This window comes from Phycodurus eques, chromosome 4 (assembly GCF_024500275.1).
Source record: "Phycodurus eques isolate BA_2022a chromosome 4, UOR_Pequ_1.1, whole genome shotgun sequence".
NCBI classification, from domain to species: Eukaryota; Metazoa; Chordata; class Actinopteri; order Syngnathiformes; family Syngnathidae; genus Phycodurus; species Phycodurus eques.
The window spans coordinates 31,055,606-31,079,148 of NC_084528.1; the positions used below are offsets into that span (position 1 = coordinate 31,055,606).

The 23,543-nt window shown below is 41.0% G+C and overlaps 1 protein-coding gene across 1 annotated transcript; it reads left to right on the top strand.

Moving 5' to 3' along the window:
* The first annotated feature begins 13,804 nt into the window (after window positions 1–13,804).
* irx1a (iroquois homeobox 1a) lies at window positions 13,805–17,609 on the top strand. The gene is made up of 4 exons (XM_061675844.1): window positions 13,805–14,454; window positions 15,433–16,471; window positions 16,798–16,873; window positions 17,534–17,609. The coding sequence occupies exons 1-4, from the start codon at window positions 13,969–13,971 to the stop codon at window positions 17,607–17,609; spliced, it is 1,677 nt and encodes a 558-aa protein (XP_061531828.1). The 5' UTR covers window positions 13,805–13,968.
* The last annotated feature ends 5,934 nt before the right edge of the window (window positions 17,610–23,543 follow it).

Consider the following 23,543-nt stretch of genomic DNA (forward strand, 5'->3'; position numbering starts at 1 on the left):
CCTTTCATCAAATTAAAATAACATCATCCTTGAAGCTAGAATAGTCTCTTAACCAACAGCACATATGGCACTGTATGGACGGCAGAACAAAAATGACGGGCTTCAAGATAGACACAAAGAGAAAAAGGGTTGGGAATCCTTTCCTAAAGCGGCAAACCCTTTCCCATCATTATCCCATAAAATATCATTTGATTGGCTGCTCAGTGGCAGGCGCCTCAAGCGGCTGCAGCTCTGTCATTGAGCTAAAGGGGAAAAACGCACAGCCTCTCACTTTTTCTGTCAAACCTAGCTTGGCTGAAATGGAATCATTTTAAATACCATGACAGTGGAAGGTGGAAGGGGATGTGATGGGCCTAAGGGTATACATAGACCCCATATGCTAGTGACACTGATACAAGTGTAATTCTAGACTATTAGAGTGACACGGGCGATCCTCCTGAACCCTGGCCACACACACGCACAAACTCACTCAAAACCCTGAACACGAAGCAGCTCGAGAAGAAGGAGGACATATGTGGAACACACTGTCATGCCATGAAAATGTAAGAAACTCTCGAACCTGGCCTTGCCTGATACCCTCCCCCCTTGAATATTTCATAATGCCAAAATGATTTATTAACTTGAGACAGGTACGGCGCAGTAGGGCAAGGTAAAACCCAACGAAAACAGCAGGGTAAGACCCATTGGGTGTAATATAGATCAAGAGAGAAAAAGGACAAGAACGATTTCTATTTCGTGATTTTTAACAATACAGTAGTCCAAAAAGTCTGAATCTGTTGAGGCACAAGTGGATCTTCCCTTATTTTATCTCAATGATGACTAAGATTGATGCAGCATTGATAAATCGTATAACATTTCCAACATGGATAGCATTCCTAGAAAACTAGAAAATGCCTGGTTGTGGTTGCCCACATTCTATCCCACGGCCAACTTCCAATGGTTTATACTGCAGTCAAGATTATGTACTATAAAAGTTGTTCAACAAAACAATTAGGTTCTACTAATAGGTTCTGCTGAAATTGATCAGTGCAACTGAACTAGTGTATTTCTAGACCCACTAATCACTGGTTTATCGTGGGGGTTAGCTTCCAGGCCACTCCCGCAATAGATGAAATCCGCCAAGTAGTGATCGCGTTTTTTTTATCATTTGTACATATTTTAAAGCTCTATGAACCTCCCCAGATTCTTATCAATTTTTTACCATTTTTCTCTATACCCTTAAACGTGTTTTAAACTCTTAAACATCCAGTAATGCAAAGTAGTACTGTACACTATGTACCTTTTATTCCTTGTAAAACGTATTTTAGTTCAAATGTATTTATTTATTTATGTATTTTTGACAGTTTTAATGTTTTTGGCTAGGAAGCTTTTCTTTTTCCGCAAAAGAAATTACAGCCTACATTCAAAATCCCGTGAAATTGTGAATTATGCACGATATGAATATGAAGAAGAAGAAAAGTAATCCGCAATGCACTGGCTCCACAATAGGTGAACTGTGATATAGCGAGGGAACACTGTACCATTTTTGTAATTTCAAGTACTGTTACAAAAATAATATAGAATCACACCAACACACACTATAGACACATTAAGGATTGTATTGTAATGCATTATCAAAAATACTTTTAATGAAGTTCATAAAAATCTGTTGGGTGATAATCAACCCAGAATTGAATTCGTTTTTACGGCCCGTGATTGCCAGCGACGCTGTTTGGCCAATAATGTCACAAATGTCATTGAGCAAGGATGGGCCTGGGCGGAAGAGGTGAAACTGGATTAGAGATGGAAATGGATTTATGGTTTCAAGCAAAGAACACAGGGAGAAAGAATAACACCATAAATACAACCACGAGTGAGTTCGAAACCTGTGAACAAATAAATGACACAGAAAGTGAGAATCATTGAAATGGAAGAGAGAAGTGGGGGCAGTGAAGCAGATAGGGCCCATGGGAGCCAGCGAGAGAACAAAAGCGGCCCTTCTGCTAATTGACTGCAGAATTAGCCCCATCGCCCCCAGTGGGACTGCGGCGGGGCTGTGGCAGATGGAGGCAGACTGGACACCAGAGCAGAAAAAAGGCCCACAAAACCTGTCGTGAAGCTGTCTGCAATTGCGGGTCACAACACTGCAGCAACACGTTCCGTGTTTAACAGGACATGGCCAAGCATGAAGAGAGCATGGAGATGGATGGGGATTAGAAGGGTCAAAAGATGAGCTTGGGGAAAACCAAATGAGGAAGGGCGAGAAGAAGTGAGAAGGGATCAGGGAGGCTATGAGAGTGGATGATAGTTATGATAGGTCAAGGTTGGTTGGCCAGATCATTTATTATCCCACAACAAAATGCTCTCCTTTTTAATATTAGGCAACAAATGGGGAAAATAAATATCTATAATTGCGACTTTTCTTTCACATCAAATGTCAGATGCACACAAATGCACAGTGCGTAACCAAATAGTTACTGTCTCTATGAAGTTCAATTTTTTTTTTTTTTTTTTTTTTTTTTAAGTTCCAAAAGGAAACGGGCCCTTTTTGGGGATTACTCTAAAGAATGGATTTACAGTTTATTTGTTCATTTATAAACATAGTATGGAAATAAGGGCACGACAGACAGCACTCATAGGTTTTTTTTCTTTTTGGGGGAAATTCCAAAAAGGTGGGAAGTTAAAAAAATAAAAATAAAAAAAGGAAGCAGGAGGATGCTTTCTTTTCTGGGCTGCACCATGACTGTCAACGTAATCTGATATGACAAATTCACATACAGTGGATTAGCTGCTGCTGGTGAAAGCCAGAGCGGTTAATAATTGTTGATGTTGCTTTTATCCAGCAGGTCCCGAGTGTCCCTGACACAATGCTTTCTTACGCTGAGGATACGAGGAAAGGAAAGAAAGGAAAGGAGAGAAGGGGGAAGATTGGAAATGAATAGAAAGGAAAGGCAACAAATAAAAAATGGGCCATCGCTTTGTATGCTGTCATAATCTTTGATGTTCTCCGACTCTTGATGTCGGGGCTATGAAAAATGCTTAGCTCAATTTAAGCCCCTCGCAAAAAAGGCCTAACAACTGTAATTAAATCATTAAATTCTTGTCTACGCTTCACAGAGCATAGAGAAAATTAACTTCCCACCAACCTCATTTTCTACTTGAACATGAAATAATGATTTTTTTTTTCCTTGAGCTCATATAATTACAAAGCTAACATCTGATAGAGTCAGCATCCAGGGGGGATTATCACATGCATGAGTATTAGACCTCATTACCAGCTTGACTGCAAAATTATTACATCTTGTAATTGGATGGTGAGATTTATACACAGATTGGCTGGGTTTCTGTAAGATTGTAATTACAAGCTTCATTGGTTTGCTACTTATCGGAACTTCACAGAGAAAACAACTGGTAAAATGAAATGAGCATTTCATTAACCTATCGCCTTATCAGGGGAAAAACCTGTGTAACGTTCATGTTTGCATTAACATAAATAGGATCATTCATTCTGCTGCCAGATAGCCTGGACTGGACCCTCTCTTTTCTGCAGGCAATGAGGGTGGCGGGGAGACGAGAGGAGGGGCGAACGGGGGACGAGGTTATGGGCAATATTCATTTCTTTTCACAGCGTTTATTTAACCTTCATAATCCTGTGTTGATGTGGAATGAAGGAAAATGGACACAATAGGAGAGGAGGAAGAGGTGGAAAAGGAGGAAGGGGAGGGCGCGTAAAAGGGTGAGAGGAAAACGAGGGGGAAAATAATAAATTAGTTGTCTAACGTTACGAGGGATGAACTCAATATATCTATTACTTAAAGACTAACTGACTGTGAAAGTGCTCATTTCACGAGAGACAGGGCAGTGAGCTGGCGGCGGGTACTCACGGGGTTGTGAGGTGGCTGCTCTTACCAGCCCCTCCCTTTCCCCTTTTTCTCCCCATGCAGCCCACCTCTCTCTGTCTCCGCTTTGATGTTTCCCCTTTCAGTGTGAACAAACTCTGGCCATGTTTCCATCTTGCTCAAACACAACAGCGGGCGCAGATTGGATGCCCACCTAAATAACCTCCACACACAATGACACCGGAAGATCGATCTGGACTTTGATGGCCTCTCCGGCTACTCATACAAAAGGTGTGTGAATCTGTGAGTGTGCGCGTGCCGTGTGAGTGTGAGGACGGGGCGTTCATCGAGTCGAAAACAAACGCGGACAACAGGACGTGGCAGAAGGAACGGACGAAAGGCGTAACAAGAATGATGGAGGTGTGGGGAGGGGAAGCATATAACAGTTCAATTGGAATCCAAACACTATTTTTCTCTCCTTAACGACAGATTTCATGGTGAGGCCAAATGTTTGAGTGAAACAGCTGAGTGCTGCTGATGCAAGAGCATCGCGCTTGCCAGATCAGCTGGTGAGCGTCGGTCGTTATTGAACGTCATTGTCCGCAGTGGGTTGCCTCTCAGCTGGGGTCACTGGTGCTTCGAAAATGGGCGTGATGGAAAGTGTCACGCTGCAACCTGCCACTCACGCCCTCCGGCCAGCCACAACAAACTGTATACGTGGAATAATAAACAGGAGCTTTGTGGGTGCTAAAAGACATTAGTTCTAGATTTTCAGCATTGTCCGTTAAACAACCTCAAAATATATGAAAATGCTGGGATATAACTTGATTTAATAATTGAATAAATGCCAACACTATTTAAGTTCCATCTAGATATCTGTCTATAATCTATTATATTTGTATTATCATCTATTTTCTATACGGCCTATCCTCATTAGGGTCACGGGTGTGCTGGAGACAACGTGTCACAATAATTATTATTTTATCAAGTTTGCTAGCACTGTGAGCTCATACGGCTGTATCTGGATTGGAGGCACAAACTCGAGTTGGAAGGGACGTGTCATGGTGGTGCCGTTTCAAAGCTGACACAGGTTCGTGTCTTAAGAGTATTTTAGTCATTTACAGTGTTGACACTTTATTGTTACAGGCTTGTACTGTATGTGAGACAGTTTCAATCGTGTGTGTGTGTGTGTGTGTATGTGTGTGTGTGTGAGGTAATCCTAAATTACGTCTCTGAAGGCCCCCGTGTAATAACAGTCTCGCTCAGGTGATCATAGTGGCAGCAAACCCAAGAGCCCTGATGACATTGATAATGTGAACTCTACTATGTCAAACTGGTCCAACACACATCACAAACTGGAATATCTAACAGATATTGGTGGGATATGCTCAATGAGATGATTGCTTGGACGATTAACCGTCCGTAGTTTTTCTGTACCGCTTGTCCTCACTAGGGTCACGGGCGTGGGTCACGCTAGGGTCACGCTACCTCAGCTGACTCTGGGCGAGATGCGGGTTACACCCTGAACTGGTACCCGTCAAGGATTCAAGTTTTAAAAAAAATAAAATCAACGAAGAGAGTACTTCATCGAAAAGTTTAGTGGGGTGGGACAACAACTCCAGCAAGCAGAAACATCCAAGACTTACTTTTTATTTCTTTACATATTTTCAGTGTGTTTACTATATTTAAGAGCAATCCAGTACTCCCTGAAGAAGCTAAAAGCAAGTCAATCTGATCAGTGATCAAGGTGAATGCAGTGATGTTGGCGTGAGAGGTTGAAGCATCCCACAGAGCGTGTCCAGAAACATGAAAACAGCAGGTTTCGACTACGAATATTTAGCACAAAGGCGCACCAAAGAGCAAAACAGCACAACACGATAACAGATGAAAGAAAGAAAGCTAATTAAAATTCCATTTGTCATGCTGTCTGTTGATCATTTTATCTATAGCCTTTACACCACTATCAAAGGGTGTAATTTCAAACGAATACTTCAGTGTGCAAACACATCTTTTCCCCAGGAAGTACCCTTCCTTAAAATTCAATTAACACTGTTTAGAAATAAACATGGGAATTCTATCATCTTAATACGGATTTGCGTGCTCTCAGTTTTCTCCATACCGACGAAGCAAATCTGAAATGGGAAAAGAAATGCTTTCACTCCAACATTTGAGACCTCGTTGAGATTTAGCATAAAATTAAACACAGACAAAAGGAAGACGCTTATCTTTGTGTTCGATGTCTTTTCTGTACATCTTGCTCATTCACTGTACTTTGCATATATCTGCAGCTGAATTCTTCAAATGAGCACGTGCACTATTGACTGGGAGAATTAGGTTTGCCGCCTTGTGGCTGCCGAGAATTCAGCTGGTTGTTCATAAAAATGTTAAATACCATGTAATAGAATTATCTTTTGAATTGCCAAATTAGTTAATTAGCATCTACAGTCTTCACTGCGGAGAACACGTGCACGCAAAGTGTTTTTGCAACAGGTTTGAAAATAAATGTGCTTATAATTAGTAGAGTTGTGCTTATGTACAGTCGATTGGATTTTTAAAAAATAACAATAAGGCTTTTAAAAATGATGCTTTTCATCTTAATGGTCAGAGTTGTAAAATAAGCGTTTCGTACAACAATAGAGGTCTATTTATTTGAAATATCTTCCTGAGTATTTATTTATTTATTTATTTATTTTCATTTAGGAAAAACAAGAATGTTTAAAAGACCAGAAAAATACTCACTGCAAACAATCACTGCATCACTCTCTTTCTCTCTCTCTTGCTCTAATTTATATATATACATAAATATATATATATATATATATATATATTATATATTATATTTTTATTTTTTTATGTCTCGCGTTTTCTCTGTCTCTCTCTCTCTCTCTCTCTCTCTCTCTCTTTCCATCTTTCATTCTCTCCTTGGCTAGTCATAGCTATTCATTAGCTTCAGCCCCTATGGCAATGAGTCTTTAACCTCCATTAGATCTAATGTTGATATGTTTCCCCAGCAAAGAGCCAAAACAATTAACACCCCTTCTCACATTTCTCTCCCCTTGGCCCCTAACCACATCAAAACCTGGGCCCACCCGTTGATTACCCACCCCTGAGAATGCCCCTGGGAGAGAAAAAGTCAGATACTTGGCTGTTGTCTTTTGGATGGGAAGGAGTAAAGAAGAGTTAAAGGACACTCGTCCGCAATAATGAAGGGCGGTTGTTTCCGCAAAACTCTGCCCCAGTGTGGTTACAACTGCTATTCATCTCAGATACTTATCCACAATGAAGAAACCTCAAGGTTACCAAGAATTTTGTCATTTTGGATAATAATTACACATTCATCGACTGCAGTAGCTTTGCACCAATGAATAAATACCTACAATTACCTCAAATTTAACAACTAGGTACACTAAACATCATGTACTGCTAATTACTCCTACAAAATCTATTTAATGAGAAGATTTCTCTTTAGCTCCCACAAAACAATATTTTGACAACACAAAGAACAAATGAACTTTCTCACAAAAGGCTGTAAACAAATCTTAAGTGACATATTTCATTGATTTTTCAAACACTATCAAAAGTCAAAGCATAAAAATTGAAGGAGTAAAAACAATTACAGGAACAAATCATTCAGGTTGAAGGAGCCTCTGAACTGAAGTAGGACTTCATAAAGTGAGTTCCACACACTAGTGTTGGAAAACAACTGGAAACTATTGTTGAAAATTATTATCGTAACACATAAAAGGACCTCAGTGTTAGCTGTAGACAAATTTAACACATTTAATAACATTTTCAATGCATGGACTTAGTTCTGAGAAATGTTAAGAATCGTGTAAGTGGGTTTCACAGAGAGTTCTTAAACTTACAAGTCTTTATAATAACCAAGATATAACAATAGTTTAAATCATAGCAACTGTAGAACTGCATACACAACTACTGATATGCAATAAAGAATTATTTTTGTTCAATTTTGTATTTTGATTGACTTGGTGTATGTTTTGAGGCAAAAGTTTAGTTTTGCAGCAAGAGTCTGGGGTTTTGTGAACGTAGTTTGAAAATCAAGTTTTGTGTTTTCCGATTAGAGAAAACAATGGAGGATTTCAAGAAATGTGTCTTAGCAAACTGGGAAAAACTCTAAACTGTTTTAAAGTTTTCAAGATTTTCCTTGGCGCGGGTAAAACGGCTCACAGAGGCACAGATGGGTGTCCAGCGTGAGTCGCCCCTGCCCTCACTGTCTAAGAACTGAGCGCCTTCTTTCCGTCAGTTGCTATCCGGCCAAAGTGCGAGTTACTTAGTTAGAATTAATTAGCCCATTTCTACCACTACAGCGTGCAGTTAGCTAGTTAGCTATGCCTACACCAAAAGAATGAATGCAACAATTTATGGAACAGCTTTGTGTTGTTATTAAAATTCACAAGTTTTATGTATTTTGTGACATTCAGGCCAGCCATAATATGTTGAAACGTAAAGCGTTGTGGGTATAGAGCTAGCAAGAAGCATGTACTCCAATGTCTGTTAACTAAACCGGAAGTGGACCTACACACCGACACGACACCAAGCGAGGCGGTGTCATTGGACGAGCCCGCTGCCCGTCTGTGGCATCCAGAGGCCTTTCAGGCCGCAAGCTAGCTGCTGGCTAGCACCTCTTGTCCCGCCATGGAAAAGCCCGACTCGGTGGGAAATATTCCAGCCACCGGATGCTTTTTGAGAATATATTTTTTGTGTCTCAAATATATAGGGATGTGTCGACATATGCTAGATGTAAGAAAGTATTCGCTTTTTAGTTGACGTTGGGAGGAGTGTCTTTTCTGCGCATTAAGCGCCCACTGTGTCAGAGACAACGTCTCGATTTTCCACCATTTTGAAGCCTCAATTTAAATGCTTACCGTTTTTTTTAAAACATAAAAATTTCGCAGGCTTGTGAACAGCACTCTTCTCGGACAAATAAGATTTTTTTTTGTTTGTTTCATTTTACAGTGACTTTGAATTTTGAATCAAAACTCAAGTATTCAAATTTCACTATATTTATATCTGTTCGTATTTTACAAATAGTTTATACATTTCACACGATCTTGATGCTTTTTTGATTTTTCAAACACTATCAAAAGTCAAAGCATAAAAATTGAAGAAGTAAAAACAATTCCAGCAGCAAATCATTCAGCTTGAAGGAGCCTCGGAACTGAAGGACTTCATAAAGTGAGTTCCACACACTTGACAATTGTTCGCCATTTAGTTGTCTGTGCAGTGATCCATTCTTTGGCTGATAACTGACCTTAACAGCCTTATCCACACAATTTATTTTTCAGCTCATTAGATATTCAATCGGATTTAGATCAGAATATCCAATGTTTTGTTTTTCAGCTCTCCATGGATGTTTTTAGCCGTGTGTTTTGGGACTTCATCCTGCTGGAGGACCCTTGACCTGCAGCTGACACCAAGCTCTCTGACACTGCGCAGCGCATTTCACTTCAGGCTCCCTTGATAGTCTTGAGATTTCATTATATCCTGCATGGATTTTAACATCTAATAACAGATCCAGCGAACAGCACCAAAACATAACTGTGCCCCTCCATGTTGCACAGGTGGTACAGGGTTCTTGTCTTTTATGCTTATTTTTTTTCTGTCTGTAAAGAAAGAGCTGATATGACTTGCCGAAAGAAAAAAATACAGTGACCATTGTGGGTTTCTTTCTTTCTTTTTTTAAAATGAAAGGGTATCAACAATTGTACCTACATGTGTATAATGTATGCAGATTTTGATCTGTTTAAGAAATTCCACAAGGACCTCCAGGGACTTTTCCCCTTGATGCCCTAAGTCCCCCTTTTGTCAAAATTATTTTTTTATTTTAACGTGTGAGTGAAAGCTTGACTGTGGCCTTCAAGTTATAAAATGGAATGTAACCCAGCTGGAAAAAAAACAGGCTAAGATAAAATGTATTAAAGAATCAATAAAGTTGTCAGCGTTTCAATAGGCAAGTGGTTGAATGAAAGAAGGGAGTGGCTTTGGTGAGGAGAATGAGCGGAGTCCGCCTGAGTTCTGCCGATAGGAACCGAGGTGCGTCTTCAGCAAAAGCATTTCAGGCAAGTCCGCGTGATTTTTCTTGTTTTTATTAGATGAGTGCGGCTGCACATTTTGAACATACTGGGAACGGTCAGTGCTCAACCCTGTTGGCATGACGCGCACGCACACACCCACACACACGCACGCATATTGCTACAGTATGTTGTAAGGGAAATTATGTTCGTCGTCATAATTACAGTTTGGATACTGAGCGTTAAGTGTTGACAGTAATTGTATTTTGAAACTGACTATTGTAAGCCAGTTCTACATTTCTCAATGGATTCAAACTCGGGAATAGCAGCCCGAATATGTATAATTTAAAAAATACATGACATTTTATGGTCATAAACAACCAATCAGATTGCTCTGATGCTACATTACTGCTCACAGCCTGTTTGGGATTTCTCGTGGTATGTAGTGATTGCTATCATATGCGACGTTGCATTAACAAGTCTCCATTTATTTATTTATTTATTTTTCTCAGCATCCAAATGCTTGCAGCTTCTCGGGGAATTACAATTGTAATGAATAAGGAGTTGTTGCGGGGCCACATAGCACTTCCAAACACTGCAAAGCATCTTGGAAATTGGCAATGATTTGAGCCCAGGGGGGAACAACAGCCATCCAAGTGCTTAGCTGTCAAGTGAACACTTTCATGACCTTATGAGACCCAGAATAGGCCTCTTTTATGAGCCAGGAAATTCCTAGTTTCCTTACCTGTAGGTGTGGCGCCGTTGTCTGTGTATCGAATATCTGACTGTAACACCGCTGCTTCTCCGACTCGCACCCACAGCTTAATCGTTTGGCCGCTGTGACCACAGGTCGTGGGCTTGTTGGAACTAAGCGTGTAAGTGTTTATGTGCAGCGCTAACGAGGGGACTGGCGGCTTGTGTTGTTCAAGTCATTTTCAGCTAATCTCCTCTCCTCTAGGGGGGAAGGACTTTTGGTTTCAACACTTAATTTGATCATCTACGTGAAAGGCACAAAAGGGACATTCTGCGGATTCTTAACCTTTCCTCAACTTTGGCACTCCCAGAGGCAGGAAAGGAGTATCTTTCACCGCAGTTATTAGTTCACAGAGACACCCTTGACCTCTGCGGTGGTAGCTCACCGTCAACATAACTGCTGTTATTGTAATACAGGTTCACTATGACTTGTATTGGAGTCATTCAAGTCTGTGTTTTTGCTCGCAGGTCGTATCTTGCAGCCTGAGTTCGAGCGTTATTAGATCGACTGGGGAAAAAAATAAAATGAGCATCGGCAAACTTTGACTTTTTAAGAACATGACAGATCCCATATACGCACGGTATACACTTTCAATAAATCACCGCTAATATTTTTGGTCTGCATTCTTTGCATGACAAACCACACACAATATAACAATTTATTTTGTTACAAAGGAAAAAATGTTTTTTTATTTAAATATGTCTAAAAGTTTGGAGGACAACATTTTACACCCTGCAAAGATTAGTGATACAAGTCCTATAATATACCGCTGATACCTGTCATTTTTTTAATACTGTATACCGTTCAGTGACATGGTATACAACATGACATCGTCAAGAAGAGGTTTTATGTTGCTTGTCAGAGTGTGAGGGAATTTTCACTCCTCTCATTTGTTGCAAAATGATCAACTTTGGACAGTTTCGCAACAGTATGACAAATCGCGTTGTAAGTAAATAGCAGACATGCAGTGTATTATTTAAGGGAGACAAACTAACAGCTGATGCGTAGTATTCCATGCCGAGTACAGTCATAGAACAATTAGGAATACTTCCACAGTCACTGGATGTGGCCATTAAGGCATAACAGCTAATGAAGAGCCTCCTGTAGATTTACATGATAAAAATATCAGATAGGAGAAGCCGCAGGATTTTCTGCATTGTCACAGACTGGGCTGTAATCACATCTTTAACGTGTGCATTAAAAAAAAAAGAGATTTCATGGAGATAGTAGCTGGAGGAGTACTTTGATGAATCGCAATGTTAAAAAAAACGGATTTTCTGTAACCTGAATTTGCTCGTTTATGGGTTTTTTTCCTGAGTATTTTATCTAAGCCCTGTATTCAACGTCAGATGCTAAATGTTGTTGTTGATTATTATTATGACGATATTGTTATTATAATGTTGTTGTTTATATGAATAAGTATTATTAAACATTGTAACTGCAAATGTATACAAAGTGCATTCCATACTGTAATTTTGGCTGAACTCTAAACTACTTGACATTTCTTTTCTCTTTATCCCTTACGCCCCCCCCCCCTTCCACCCACCCACCTTCATATGTACCCCCCGCCCCCACCCGCGCACGTTATCGCAATTGCCATTCCCCCTTCTTTCTGATGTGTTACCCAGATTACCATCAGTGCCCCTCAGATATTTTTTGAACAGATCCTCGGCGCTCTGCAATATCCACTCGGAGCCATCTGGTGCAGATCAGAATCTCCTGACTTCTTGGGCTTCAGTCGTTAACGGTATTAAGTCTCGATCGGGAATACCGCCTCTTTGACTTGGGAGATGGGTGCTATACGAATCAAATGTACTAATAAAATATATATATATATATATATATATATATATATATATATATATATAACTTTTGAAACGCGAACGCCCCCATCCTCTCCAAAGCTGGATGTGTCAGAAGAGGGCAGAAAAGGAAAGAAGAGGTTAGTATCCTGCACTTTGGATTTTTTTCCCCCCCATGTGATAAAAAATGGATAAACAGTTCAAGAGGGGGTGAAATATACAACATATATATATATATATATATATATATATATTCAGTTTTCGTCAAATAAATGTCTTATGCAAATAACATGCTCATATAATTGCACCCGTAAAACAATATTTGACGGAGAAAACGTCCAAATATGTAGAAAATATACAGACATTTTTTTTTTTTTCCTAATATAGTCTCGTAAACGTTGTTAAGCACATTGTGGGACTCGCGTGTCGACTTTGCAGCCCGGTGTCTCTGCATGTGTTTCAGTTTGTCCCTGCAGCTTTTCCTCATTCCCTTTTTTTTTTTTTTCAAGGCAGCGCGAGAAAAAAAAAAAGACAAGAAAAAACGTGAAGTGGCTCTGCTGTTACAAAGGACAACAACAATCTGCTTTAAATCCACAAAACACACCACACACACACACACAGAGAGATGGAGAGACACAGCGAGAGAGAGAGAGAGAGAGAGCAGGAAGAAGAGGAGGTGTGTGGGGGATTTTAATTAAACCATTAAGAAATCAAAGAAGACTGCAGCGGTGGTCAATTAAAAAATATAGCAAAAATAATAATAAATTACAAAATCACAGAATATTTTAGGTGAGCATGTGTGCGTTTTCCTTTAATTAAACAAAATTCTGTAGGTAAAAATATTGGGGGGAAAAGCTGAATTATAGAACGCCTAGAGTTTTAAATGATTGGAAAGGAATAAAAACATATCGTGGGAAAATGAAAGTATTGAGTTAAACGTGGAATTAAAGCAAAAAAAAAAAATTCCTAAAGAGGGCTCTGATTACAATTGAAATGTCTTCCAAATAGGTTCCTTCCTTCCTTCCTGTGACGAGTTTCCTCCCCTTGGTGTCCGACAGCTGTAAAATCGCGTCGACAGGTTGTCATACAACAATCAAAGCCGTCGTTGAATGCACTCTAAAGCTTGAAACATTTAACATACAATAAGTCCAAACGCGGCTGGAGCGACAGCAAGAGAGGGGAGAGGCGAGATAGACAGAGCGAGAGGAAAGAAAGAGAAAGGGCAGAGAGAGAGAGAGAGAGAGGGCGCGAGGCCTCAGCCAATGTGCGCCGACTCCATTTTCACGTTCCCCGTGCACATTGCTCCAAACGAGGAGGAGCTTGTCGGCTCAAGTCGAGGATGCCAATCAAAGCTTCAACTTCAAATTGTATCTGCGAGATCAGCCTGGAGACCTGAGGGCCACGCGCGTCAGTCTGCATGTGCGCGATCGGTGATCACATCGCATCCACGCGGACGCAGGAGACCGAGCGAGCTGACATTCAACACACTTTTCTTCTTTTCCTCCTTCTCCTTCTCCTTCTTCTTCTTCTTCTCCTTCTTCTTCTTCTTCCTCCTGCACTGCATGTCAGTAGCAGCTCTCACTTTGCCTTCAACACTTTCCCCCCCTCCAACTCATCTGCTTTCTTTTTCTTCTTCATTTTCCCCCCCGATTTTCGTGGCCACTTTCAATTTTTTTTTTTTTTTTTTTTTTAAATTTTATAAATATCTATATTTTTTGGTTTGTTTGTTTGGTTTTGACGCGCAGTTTTGTGGACGTTCGGTGCAGATCGCGCGTGACCGGCGGCGGCGGACGATGTCTTTCCCCCAGCTAGGCTACCCGCAGTACTTAAGCGCCTCGCAGGCGGTCTACGGGAGCGACCGGGCGGGAGTGCTGACGCCTTCGTCCCGGGGAGGGAGCACCGAAATCGGAGGCAGTCCGTCGGCCACCGCGGCGGCTGCGGTCACGTCGGTGTTGGGCATGTACGCCAACCCGTACGCGGCGGCGGCGCACAACTACAGCGCCTTCTTACCGTACACCAGCGCGGATCTGGCTCTTTTCTCACAAATGGTAAGAAGTCGTGCAGCTTCGCGTGGACTTGGAGGGGGGGTAAAAAAAAAACAAAAAAACATCAAAATAATACAATAAAATAACTCAACTGACTTTAAATGTTACGCATGAACTCAAGCCCCCCCCCAAAAAAAAAAAAAACAAATACATGCTCAATTCTTCCACACTGTTAGATTTGCGATGTGAACACTTTTTTTCCCTCTTCTACGACGACTCGAGCAGTTTTAATAATCATTTTTGGAAAGGTTAAATAATTGACATGTGGTTACGAAACACATTTTTAAAAAATAACGTGACTTCGGTGTTTGTTGTTGTACGAATATTATAATAAAAAGGGGCTATTTTCAACTGTATATTTGTGCATATAATCGTGCAGCTGATCGAATTAAAGCAGGACAGTTATTGTAGGTGCGCGTCAAAATAATTGTTGTCAAGTTCTGATGGAAGTCAAGTCGACTTTTGACAAAACGTGATTTTGTGATGATCCACGCACAATGTGTCTTTTCGCTCGAGTGTGTGTTATGGGTGACTGTCCTGCTTTGTTTTTTTGTTTTTTTTGTTTTGTTTTTACAGCAAAAATATTCAAACGAAAAGAAAAAAAAAACTCATTATGTGCGAATTAATAGGTTGCATAACGAATGCGCGAAGGGAAAAACATTTTCGGGGATAAACACAACTCGAGTTGACGTATCTATTTGTCAAAGTACGATTTAAAAAAAATAAAAATAAAAAAAAACCTGCAAATATATTTTAATGACGAAGAGTAATTGCTGTGTATTTTGTGTTGTGCTTTGACACACTTGAAAGAACTTTTGAAGTACTCGTGGAAGTTTGTTGTGTGAAATTTCAGGCAACATTCTTCCACTGCATTTCGCAGGTTTAATGTGTATTTATCCACTCACGCAACTTGGATGATAACTGATAAATAATAATCATAATCATAATCATAATAACCAGGCCTGTGGTTGCTCTTTCAAGGGATCCCAGTATGACCTGAAGGACAGTCCCGGCGTCCACCCGGCCAGCTTTGCGGCTCACAGTTCTCCGGCCTTCTACCCGTACGGTCAGTTCCAGTACGGGGACCCGGCCAGGCCGAAGAACGCCACGCGGGAGAGCACCAGCACCCTGAAAGCTTGGCTCAACGAGCACCGGAAGAACCCTTACCCGACCAAAGGCGAGAAGATCATGCTGGCCATCATCACCAAGATGACCCTGACGCAGGTGTCCACCTGGTTCGCCAACGCCAGGAGGAGGCTGAAGAAGGAGAACAAGGTGACGTGGGGCAGGAGCAAAGAGGACGCGGAGGACGGCAATTTATTCGGCAGCGGGGACGAGACGGAGAAAAACGAGGATGAGGAGGAGATCGACTTGGAGAGCATAGATATCGACAAAATCGACGATAACGACGGCGATCGGAGTAATGACGATGACGACGATAAATCCACAGACGGGGGCGCGAGGGACGCGGGGGCAGAACTGGACGCCTTGGACAAAAGACGGGCCTTCGGCCTGCAGGGCCACGAGGCCCTGGACAAATCAAAAGGCTCCGTCTCCGTTCTCGCGGGCTGCAAGGACAACTCGGACGCCACCACGAGAGTTCTGTCTCCGGACCGAGCCGGAGGCTTCCCCTTGCCCTCCGGCAATAAGCCCAAAATATGGTCGTTAGCGGAAACCGCCACGACCCCCGACTCTGCGGCCCAGAAAGCCACGTCCCCTTCTGCTCCGGTGGCCCCCTCTCACCCTCAGATCCAGGCCCACCCCGCCTTCCTCCCCAGCCACGGACTGTACACTTGCCAGATTGGGAAGTTCCACAACTGGACCAACGGGGCTTTTCTGGGTCAGAACTCCCTGCTCAACGTGAGATCCTTTCTGGGAAACCACCACCACCACCACCACCACCAGAACCACCACCTGGCGGCCCCGCAGCAGCCGACGTCGGTGGTGGTGTCCCCGGTTGCAGCTGCGGCGGCCCTCAGTCAAGAGAGCAAGGCCTCGATGGACAGCCCCAAACACATAGGTGAGAGGGCCACAGCTTCAACCCCCCCCCCCCCCGCCCCACCCCCCAAAAAAAAAAAATCAAATCCTTTCAATTAAACTCATTTCATCATGTACATCACGTGATTGCAATATGTCCAACTGACCTACACTCACCAGTCGGCCACATTGTGCAACTGATGATCCAATTAAAGACGTTTCTTTTTTTTTTTTTGTTCCAGCGTGTCTGACGGTAAACTCGTGCGTGGATGTTATTGTGTGAATAATGCCAGTGACAATATTCAAGTGAAACAAAGAGAACAACTCTGGTGAGCAATTGATGATAATCGAGTGATTATTTCCTTTTAGAACACGAAAACGCTGTACGGTGTGATTCGCCCCCAACGCCGACCCTGAAGCCTTCTTTTCGGCCCCTTCATGACAGGTGAGACTCGTTTAAAAAAATAATATATATACATATATAGAATAAGCATGATTTGTATATTTGTTAAATAAAAGCTGTCTGATTAAATGTGCGGGCCAATTATGGATAGTGGCAAATACACAACACGGATAATTAGTGGGCCAATGAAGTGCAGCAATAAAAATAATTAAAAAAAATAAAAACAACGAAAAAGACGCTATAAAGTCAAGCAAATAAAGCGCAATTTGCTTTGCGAGTGACAGGGGTCTTGACTCTCATCCCACAGCCCCTTTAATTCCTCCCCCTGCGGGGATAGTGTGGCTACTTATCAAGTCACCGAGTAAAACGGGCTCTGTCTGGGCTGTGCTTTCGCTAAAGACCCCTGGGAGTCCCGGAGCCCATGGGAGCGCTCTCGCAGAGAGAGGGAAGAAAAAGCTTTACCTCTGTTTCAAGTACAAAATGCAACCCCCCGCTCGCCCCCGCCCCACACGCATTCTCCTCCAGCAGGCTGGACAAATAATATTTGGATTCATTACAGCTGAGTTCGCACTTGGCTTTTCTTTTTTTTCTTTTTTTTTGGGGGGGGGGGGGGGGTCGGAGGAGAACTGCTTTGCCATAATATTATTATTATTATTATTATTATTATTATTATTAATGTAATTTTTTTTGTCTTGCCCCCAGATCATCCTTGCCTTCTAACGCCAGGAGTCCACAAGACGCGACACAACGGATCCTCACTGCTCTCTCTTCGGCTTGACTTTTTCTTTTCTTTTCTTTCTTTTTTTTTGTGTGTGCTTGAAAAAAAAGAACAAAGAAAAGACTTCACGACCCCCCCCCCTAAAAAAAAAAAAAAGGACAATGAGAAATGATGAAGCAGCGTAGCATTCAGTCTTTGCAGTCGATACGGAGCAAATGGCGTTATTTGGTAATATCCTGTGGATGGGAAAAAAAAAGAAATATGGATGAATACTTCCTCTGTTATTGTGCAGCCTATAATCGCGCCTATAATGTTAATCGATCGCTCTCAATTGTACCCAGACACACTGGGCCACTTTTGGTAGACTTTTTACTTTGTTATTATTATTATTATTATTATTATTATTATTATTATTATTATGTGTTTATGGTGTCCTTTCTTTAATGTAAATATCATGTGATTTAAATTTGTAAATAGGAAACGTTGAAGGAATTTGTCCAGATCGTATATTTTGCCTAATAAACTAAATATTGGAATTATAAGATAACAGAAAATCTTTTTAATTATTATTACATATGCCTACTTTTTTTATTTTTATTTTTATTTTATTTTTTTGGGGGGGGGGGGGGTGCATGGAGAGAAAAAAAATGTCAGCCTGTGAGCATGCTTAATGGTATTCAAGTTTTGGAGGAAAGCAGCGTGCACGGATGCATTGAGGTGCTAATAAGTGTCCAGATGGTTGCTGGTGACAGAAAATGGACAGGAGCAGCTGGGAAGGTCATTAAGTAATAATATGGGAACGCCCAGCCCAAACAAAATCAAATGGTTAAAATCTAATCTGTCAGAGGGAGAAGTCGATTCCAAGATAAATTATTAATATTTTTTTTTTATCGGGGGGGAGGAGCAGACTGACATTGTTGATGTTAGGAGCAGGGGGAGTGTTTGGGGATGCTGTCTGTCTGATTGTGATCGTTAGAAATAAACTAAATAAACTTTTGGGTACTACAAACGCATGCATTGCCTAACAATAATTGTCCGATTGAGTGAAAGGGGATTAATATTTTTCTTTTATTGTTTTCCTACATGAAAATCTTTTCAACGTTTTAGTTACCTGAATTGAGTTGGAGCAGTATTTTATGTGACAATCAGGGATTTTTTTTTTTTTTTTTAAAACATCTTATATTTTAAAATTAGCAATTTATATTTATATTTACTTATATAAAAAAATAAGATGCAACGTAAACCGTTCCTGGGGATTAATGATTCTAGTCCGCAAAAACCAGGTCCGTTTTCCAATATCGCAGCGACCTCTGTAGGCAGAACGCGGAAACATTTTTTCAACATGATAAGTGCAAGAAATCCTGTGACATGTAAGACCATTAACAACAAATTGTAGGCGTTACAATTGAACTTAAACTGAAAATAGCTTAACGTCTTGTGTATAAAAATCCTCAAACAGAATAGGTACCTCGAAAAAAAAATCACAATGTAAAAATTCAATATTTGATTTCCAAAGTGTATTCTGAAGCCATTTCATGTGAGCTTCATATTTCAAGTCAGTTCTGGGCTTTCATTTTGATATTTTCCTTCCAACCAATGAGAAACAAAAATTCTGCATCTCAAATGATTTTATGTCAAAAGCACATCACTATTTATGCAGTACAATAACCAGTTGAAATCATGGTTATCTTGTTGATCAAAAGTGGGCAAAATGATCCAGGACAAATAATGCCAAAATATAGATAATATAGTATGACAATAGGTTAGATATGTACTAACTAACTCACTGACATGAATTATGATAATGTTAGTTATGTTTAGTTATAATTAACTAACAAACTAGCATTAGTTATAGATAAGTCATAATAATTTTGGAGGCGCTAAAATATGTAGTTGTTTGAAACATTCATGCAGAAGGATGGAAGCAGCTTTTTTTGTGACTGTTTGCTAAAGTCAGCGGACTGGCGGAGAGGTGAAAAGGGCGATGGATGTCTGTGTACATAAATCTGCGTCACTTAAATGGCGATTGCTTTTTACACAGCCACGACCGAGTTGAAAAATTGACAAAAGGTCACTGAAGGTTGGGGCGGGGGGAGGGGTCGGGGAGTCGGGGGTCATTCTGCTATTGTAGTTGCCTTAAAACAAATATATTCCCAAAACACTGCGTGCGACACGAATTGGAAATGTGTTTGTGCAAACAGGGAGAACAGAGAAGGTAATAAAATGTCAACGTAAATAGTCATTTTCACTTTACTTTAAAATATATATATATATTATTATATTTTTAACTATAAAAAACAGATTAGATGCCCCAAAGTATAGGACTCACTTTGTTCGCGTAATTTCAGCCGATTCCAAATGAGACGAACACTAATGTCATGAGCAAACTCAATTTTGGCAGGTTGAGTTAATATGCATTGACGACAATATTCATTTGATTCATATTGCGGCACAAATGTAAATTGTGTAAATTTCACAATTGTGTCCCTCCCTCCTTGCTCCTTTAACACAACAACATCCTCTCGTGAGCTGGCGTATGGAGCCAAAATGAAATAACCTCTGTGTGTCCCATTTATTTCCTTTGTCGTCAAAGAGCCCTCAGGTTTGAGCAAATATGTTTCCTGCAGGCCATAATATATACAAAATTATTCATTTTGTAAGGGGATGTACGGCGGATTGTGTAATGCGTAATGAGCAGGGTCGGAGCTGATAATTAGGCTGTCACTTTCCGCCATTAGTTGCCTATACGCCCTGGGCCAAAATACATGCACGAATAAAGCAAATAAAGCACAGGAATTAAAAAAGATGAGGATCCAGAGATATGGATTTAAATAAATATTTATTTAAAACACTTTGGGATTATGGGCTGTAGACATGCATATAATTAACTCTCTATAATAGACTGAAAACTATTGGTTGACTGTTTAGCATTTGAGATGGGCATTGCAATGGCAAATGTGTTGAAAATATTTTAATTAGGGTCAATATCAACAAGGAATTGTATTTGGAATCGAATTGCCAATTACGACAAATATACACGAGAACAAGCGCAGCCGAGCAAACGAAGCCAACGGGCGAGCAGAGCCGCTTCTACTTCCACGTGAGGACTCACTGCTGAAACATGAGGAATGAAAACATGATATTGTTGCTCATCCAAAAACAATCATAACTTGTTGAGCTGAAAACAATTTTGCATTCTTGCACAGGCCCCCACCCCCCTCCTCACCCGCCCTCCCATTTTGCCACTGTCCTTTGTTGGCGAACAAGGACCATCTCCCCCTGCAACTGAGACATGTCATAGTGTGGCAATCCATTCATTTTCGGGCTGAATTGTGTTCATGACAGTGTGTGTGTGTGTAAGCGTGTGCACGTGTGTGTGTTTGTGAGAGGCAGGGAGACTGAAGGAGGTGGAAAGGTGACTGCATGGGGACGAAAGTTTATCACTGTCTTGTCTTTTTTGGCAGCACCGCAGACGTGACCCCTTGTTGTCCAACACAAATGTCTTTCCCTCATCCAAGCCCCCCCTTCTCCACTTAAACATCTCATTTGTCGATCCTCAAGGATGCCCGCCCGTATCTTACCCCCCCCCTTCTAATCCGTTTATCTGGTTTCACGAATGCGCTACGAGTTGAAGGCCGACACAAAAGACGTCTCAACAACGAGCAACAAAAAGTTAGCTGCAGCCGCTACGGAACGGCGATCTACATCACGTTCTGGGTCAAGGGACCTTTTGATGCATTTGTTCAAAATTACGAAAAGTCTTCAAAATGGTACCAAATGTTGATCGGTCATACTTCGTTGAGAACAACTCCTATTACATTTTCAACATGGTAACTTGTAAATGCAACTAACTACATTTCCAAAGTCCTCTTCCCAACATTGGCAATAAGACGCTAACTGGTGCCGATGGCGGAGGTCGCAGAAAGGCGAGAGAATGTGCGAGGGCCTCTCGGCACGGCTACACTCAAACGCAAATAGAAACACGGAGCTGGTATTTGCCCAACTGCTCGTTCGACAACTCCATGACAACTCAGCAACCCGTGTAGACCCCTGCTGACACAAAAGCCTGGCCTGGCATCTAGATACAGTACACTTGAAAACAAACACTGTCTGGAGCTCACATTGTTGTGTGGTTATCTTTTATACGGCCACTCAAAGTGACGTTGTCATGTTTTGACCTAGCAAGAAAGACGCTACAAACCAAGGCAGAGAGACTAAAGTTTGTTGAACATTCTTTCTGACTGCAAATCAAGAACACAACAAAACTTTTTTTTTTTTTTTTTTTTCCACTCTTCAATGATAAGAACAATATGCTTATTTGGTGCTCAGTCAATGCACCGTGCCAAATACTGGGGCATTAATTAGCTGGCCTAATATCCCAAATATTCTTCTCAAATCTGATGTAAAGTCGAAATAATCTATTTCAAGACCTCAGTTGAACATGGAGGTTCATTATAATCTCCTTGTTTGCTACGTTTGTTGATCAAAGCTGTTTGCTCGTGTCTGTTGTTTAAAAGGAGCACTGACAGTCCGACGTTCGCACGAGAACTCCCGTGTTCCGATTCGCACGATTCGGCTTGAGCTTCTGCTCCATTAATGACTCCACCGAGCAATTAAAGCGAGTCTGCTGCGAGTTCTCCTGCACGATCTGGATCGGCACTATAGTTAGGGAAGCCAGAACGCATTGTCACACACGAACACAAACACAAACAACACACAAAAGCTTGGTGCAGGCACACAATGTTGTTCCATTGTTTTGGAGGATCAACATTGTTTTTGCCTTAATGCCTTCATTATCCATCAGTATGGATCATGTTCTTCAGGGGGGTTAGTAATGATGCAGATATTTATAGCCATTCATTGTCTCCCTGTAATTATACACTCATCAGAAGTGAAGTTTTTACGTTTGGCGTTTGTTTAAAAACATCAATTAGACAGACGGCATTGTTGTTTTGCGGTCGCTTTGAAGTCATTCCCCTCCCCAAACACATTTGGACAAAGTTTTATTCTCTGTGATTGTACTTCTCTTTATTAGGAGAGTGCTTGTTTCACAACGCTCCTTCAAGCTTGGATGGATTACTGATGCAGTTTGACATCGCTAATATGGCTATAGACATTTAATTCGTACATGTCATAAATAATGCACGCTTGTGACTCCAATCTATATCTTAGCTTTTAATGCTTCGGATTATGTCATCTAATTAGGTTAAATCAAGAGCTAACTTTTTCACATTAACAAGTGAGGTGACAATGTGGGTGTTTTTAATCTACGACGAGGAAACCGGGAGCCCTGCGTTACCTTTTCCACCCTGCGCAAACAGTTCCTCAGTGACGGATAATAAAGGCAGATTTTTTTCCCTCCCTTCCTTTTCTGATGTTATGCCATTGTGGTTTGGGCTAATTCCTGGGGCTGTACAAAGTGGAGTGAAGCCATCTGAAGCATCATGCCACAGCTGCGGCTAAAGCGCAGGAATTTCCATTTCGTCGAGGATGCAGCTCCTGCTCAGAACACTCGCAGCACATGTGCTGTGCAGAAGGTGACATCGAATGCAGCGCAGCACATTTGTCCATATATAATGAAATGTTTTTTTCCTCAGACTCTCTACTCTGTTACTATCTTGCCTGCCACCCCCAATTTAGGGGTGTACTGTTGTAATTTTTGCAATATATTTGTCATATATATACTTTTTCTTTTCACTTCTTCACAATCAGATCAGAACTAAGCATCTTTAAATACCTAGATCAAAACTCCTATGTATAATTGTTATATTACCTAATTATTATTTACGTACTTTGGCACAATGTTATAATCTCATTAAACATGTAGAGTCGCAAGAGAGTGTTTATAGTTGACAGGGGTGCCAAACGAATTTGATGTCCGAAGGGACGGGCCACTAAAATCATACCATAGTTAATATAATAATAAATAACAATAAGTTTTTCACTTTGTTTTAATGGAAAACAAAACAAGTACATTAAGAAAATCATGAGATT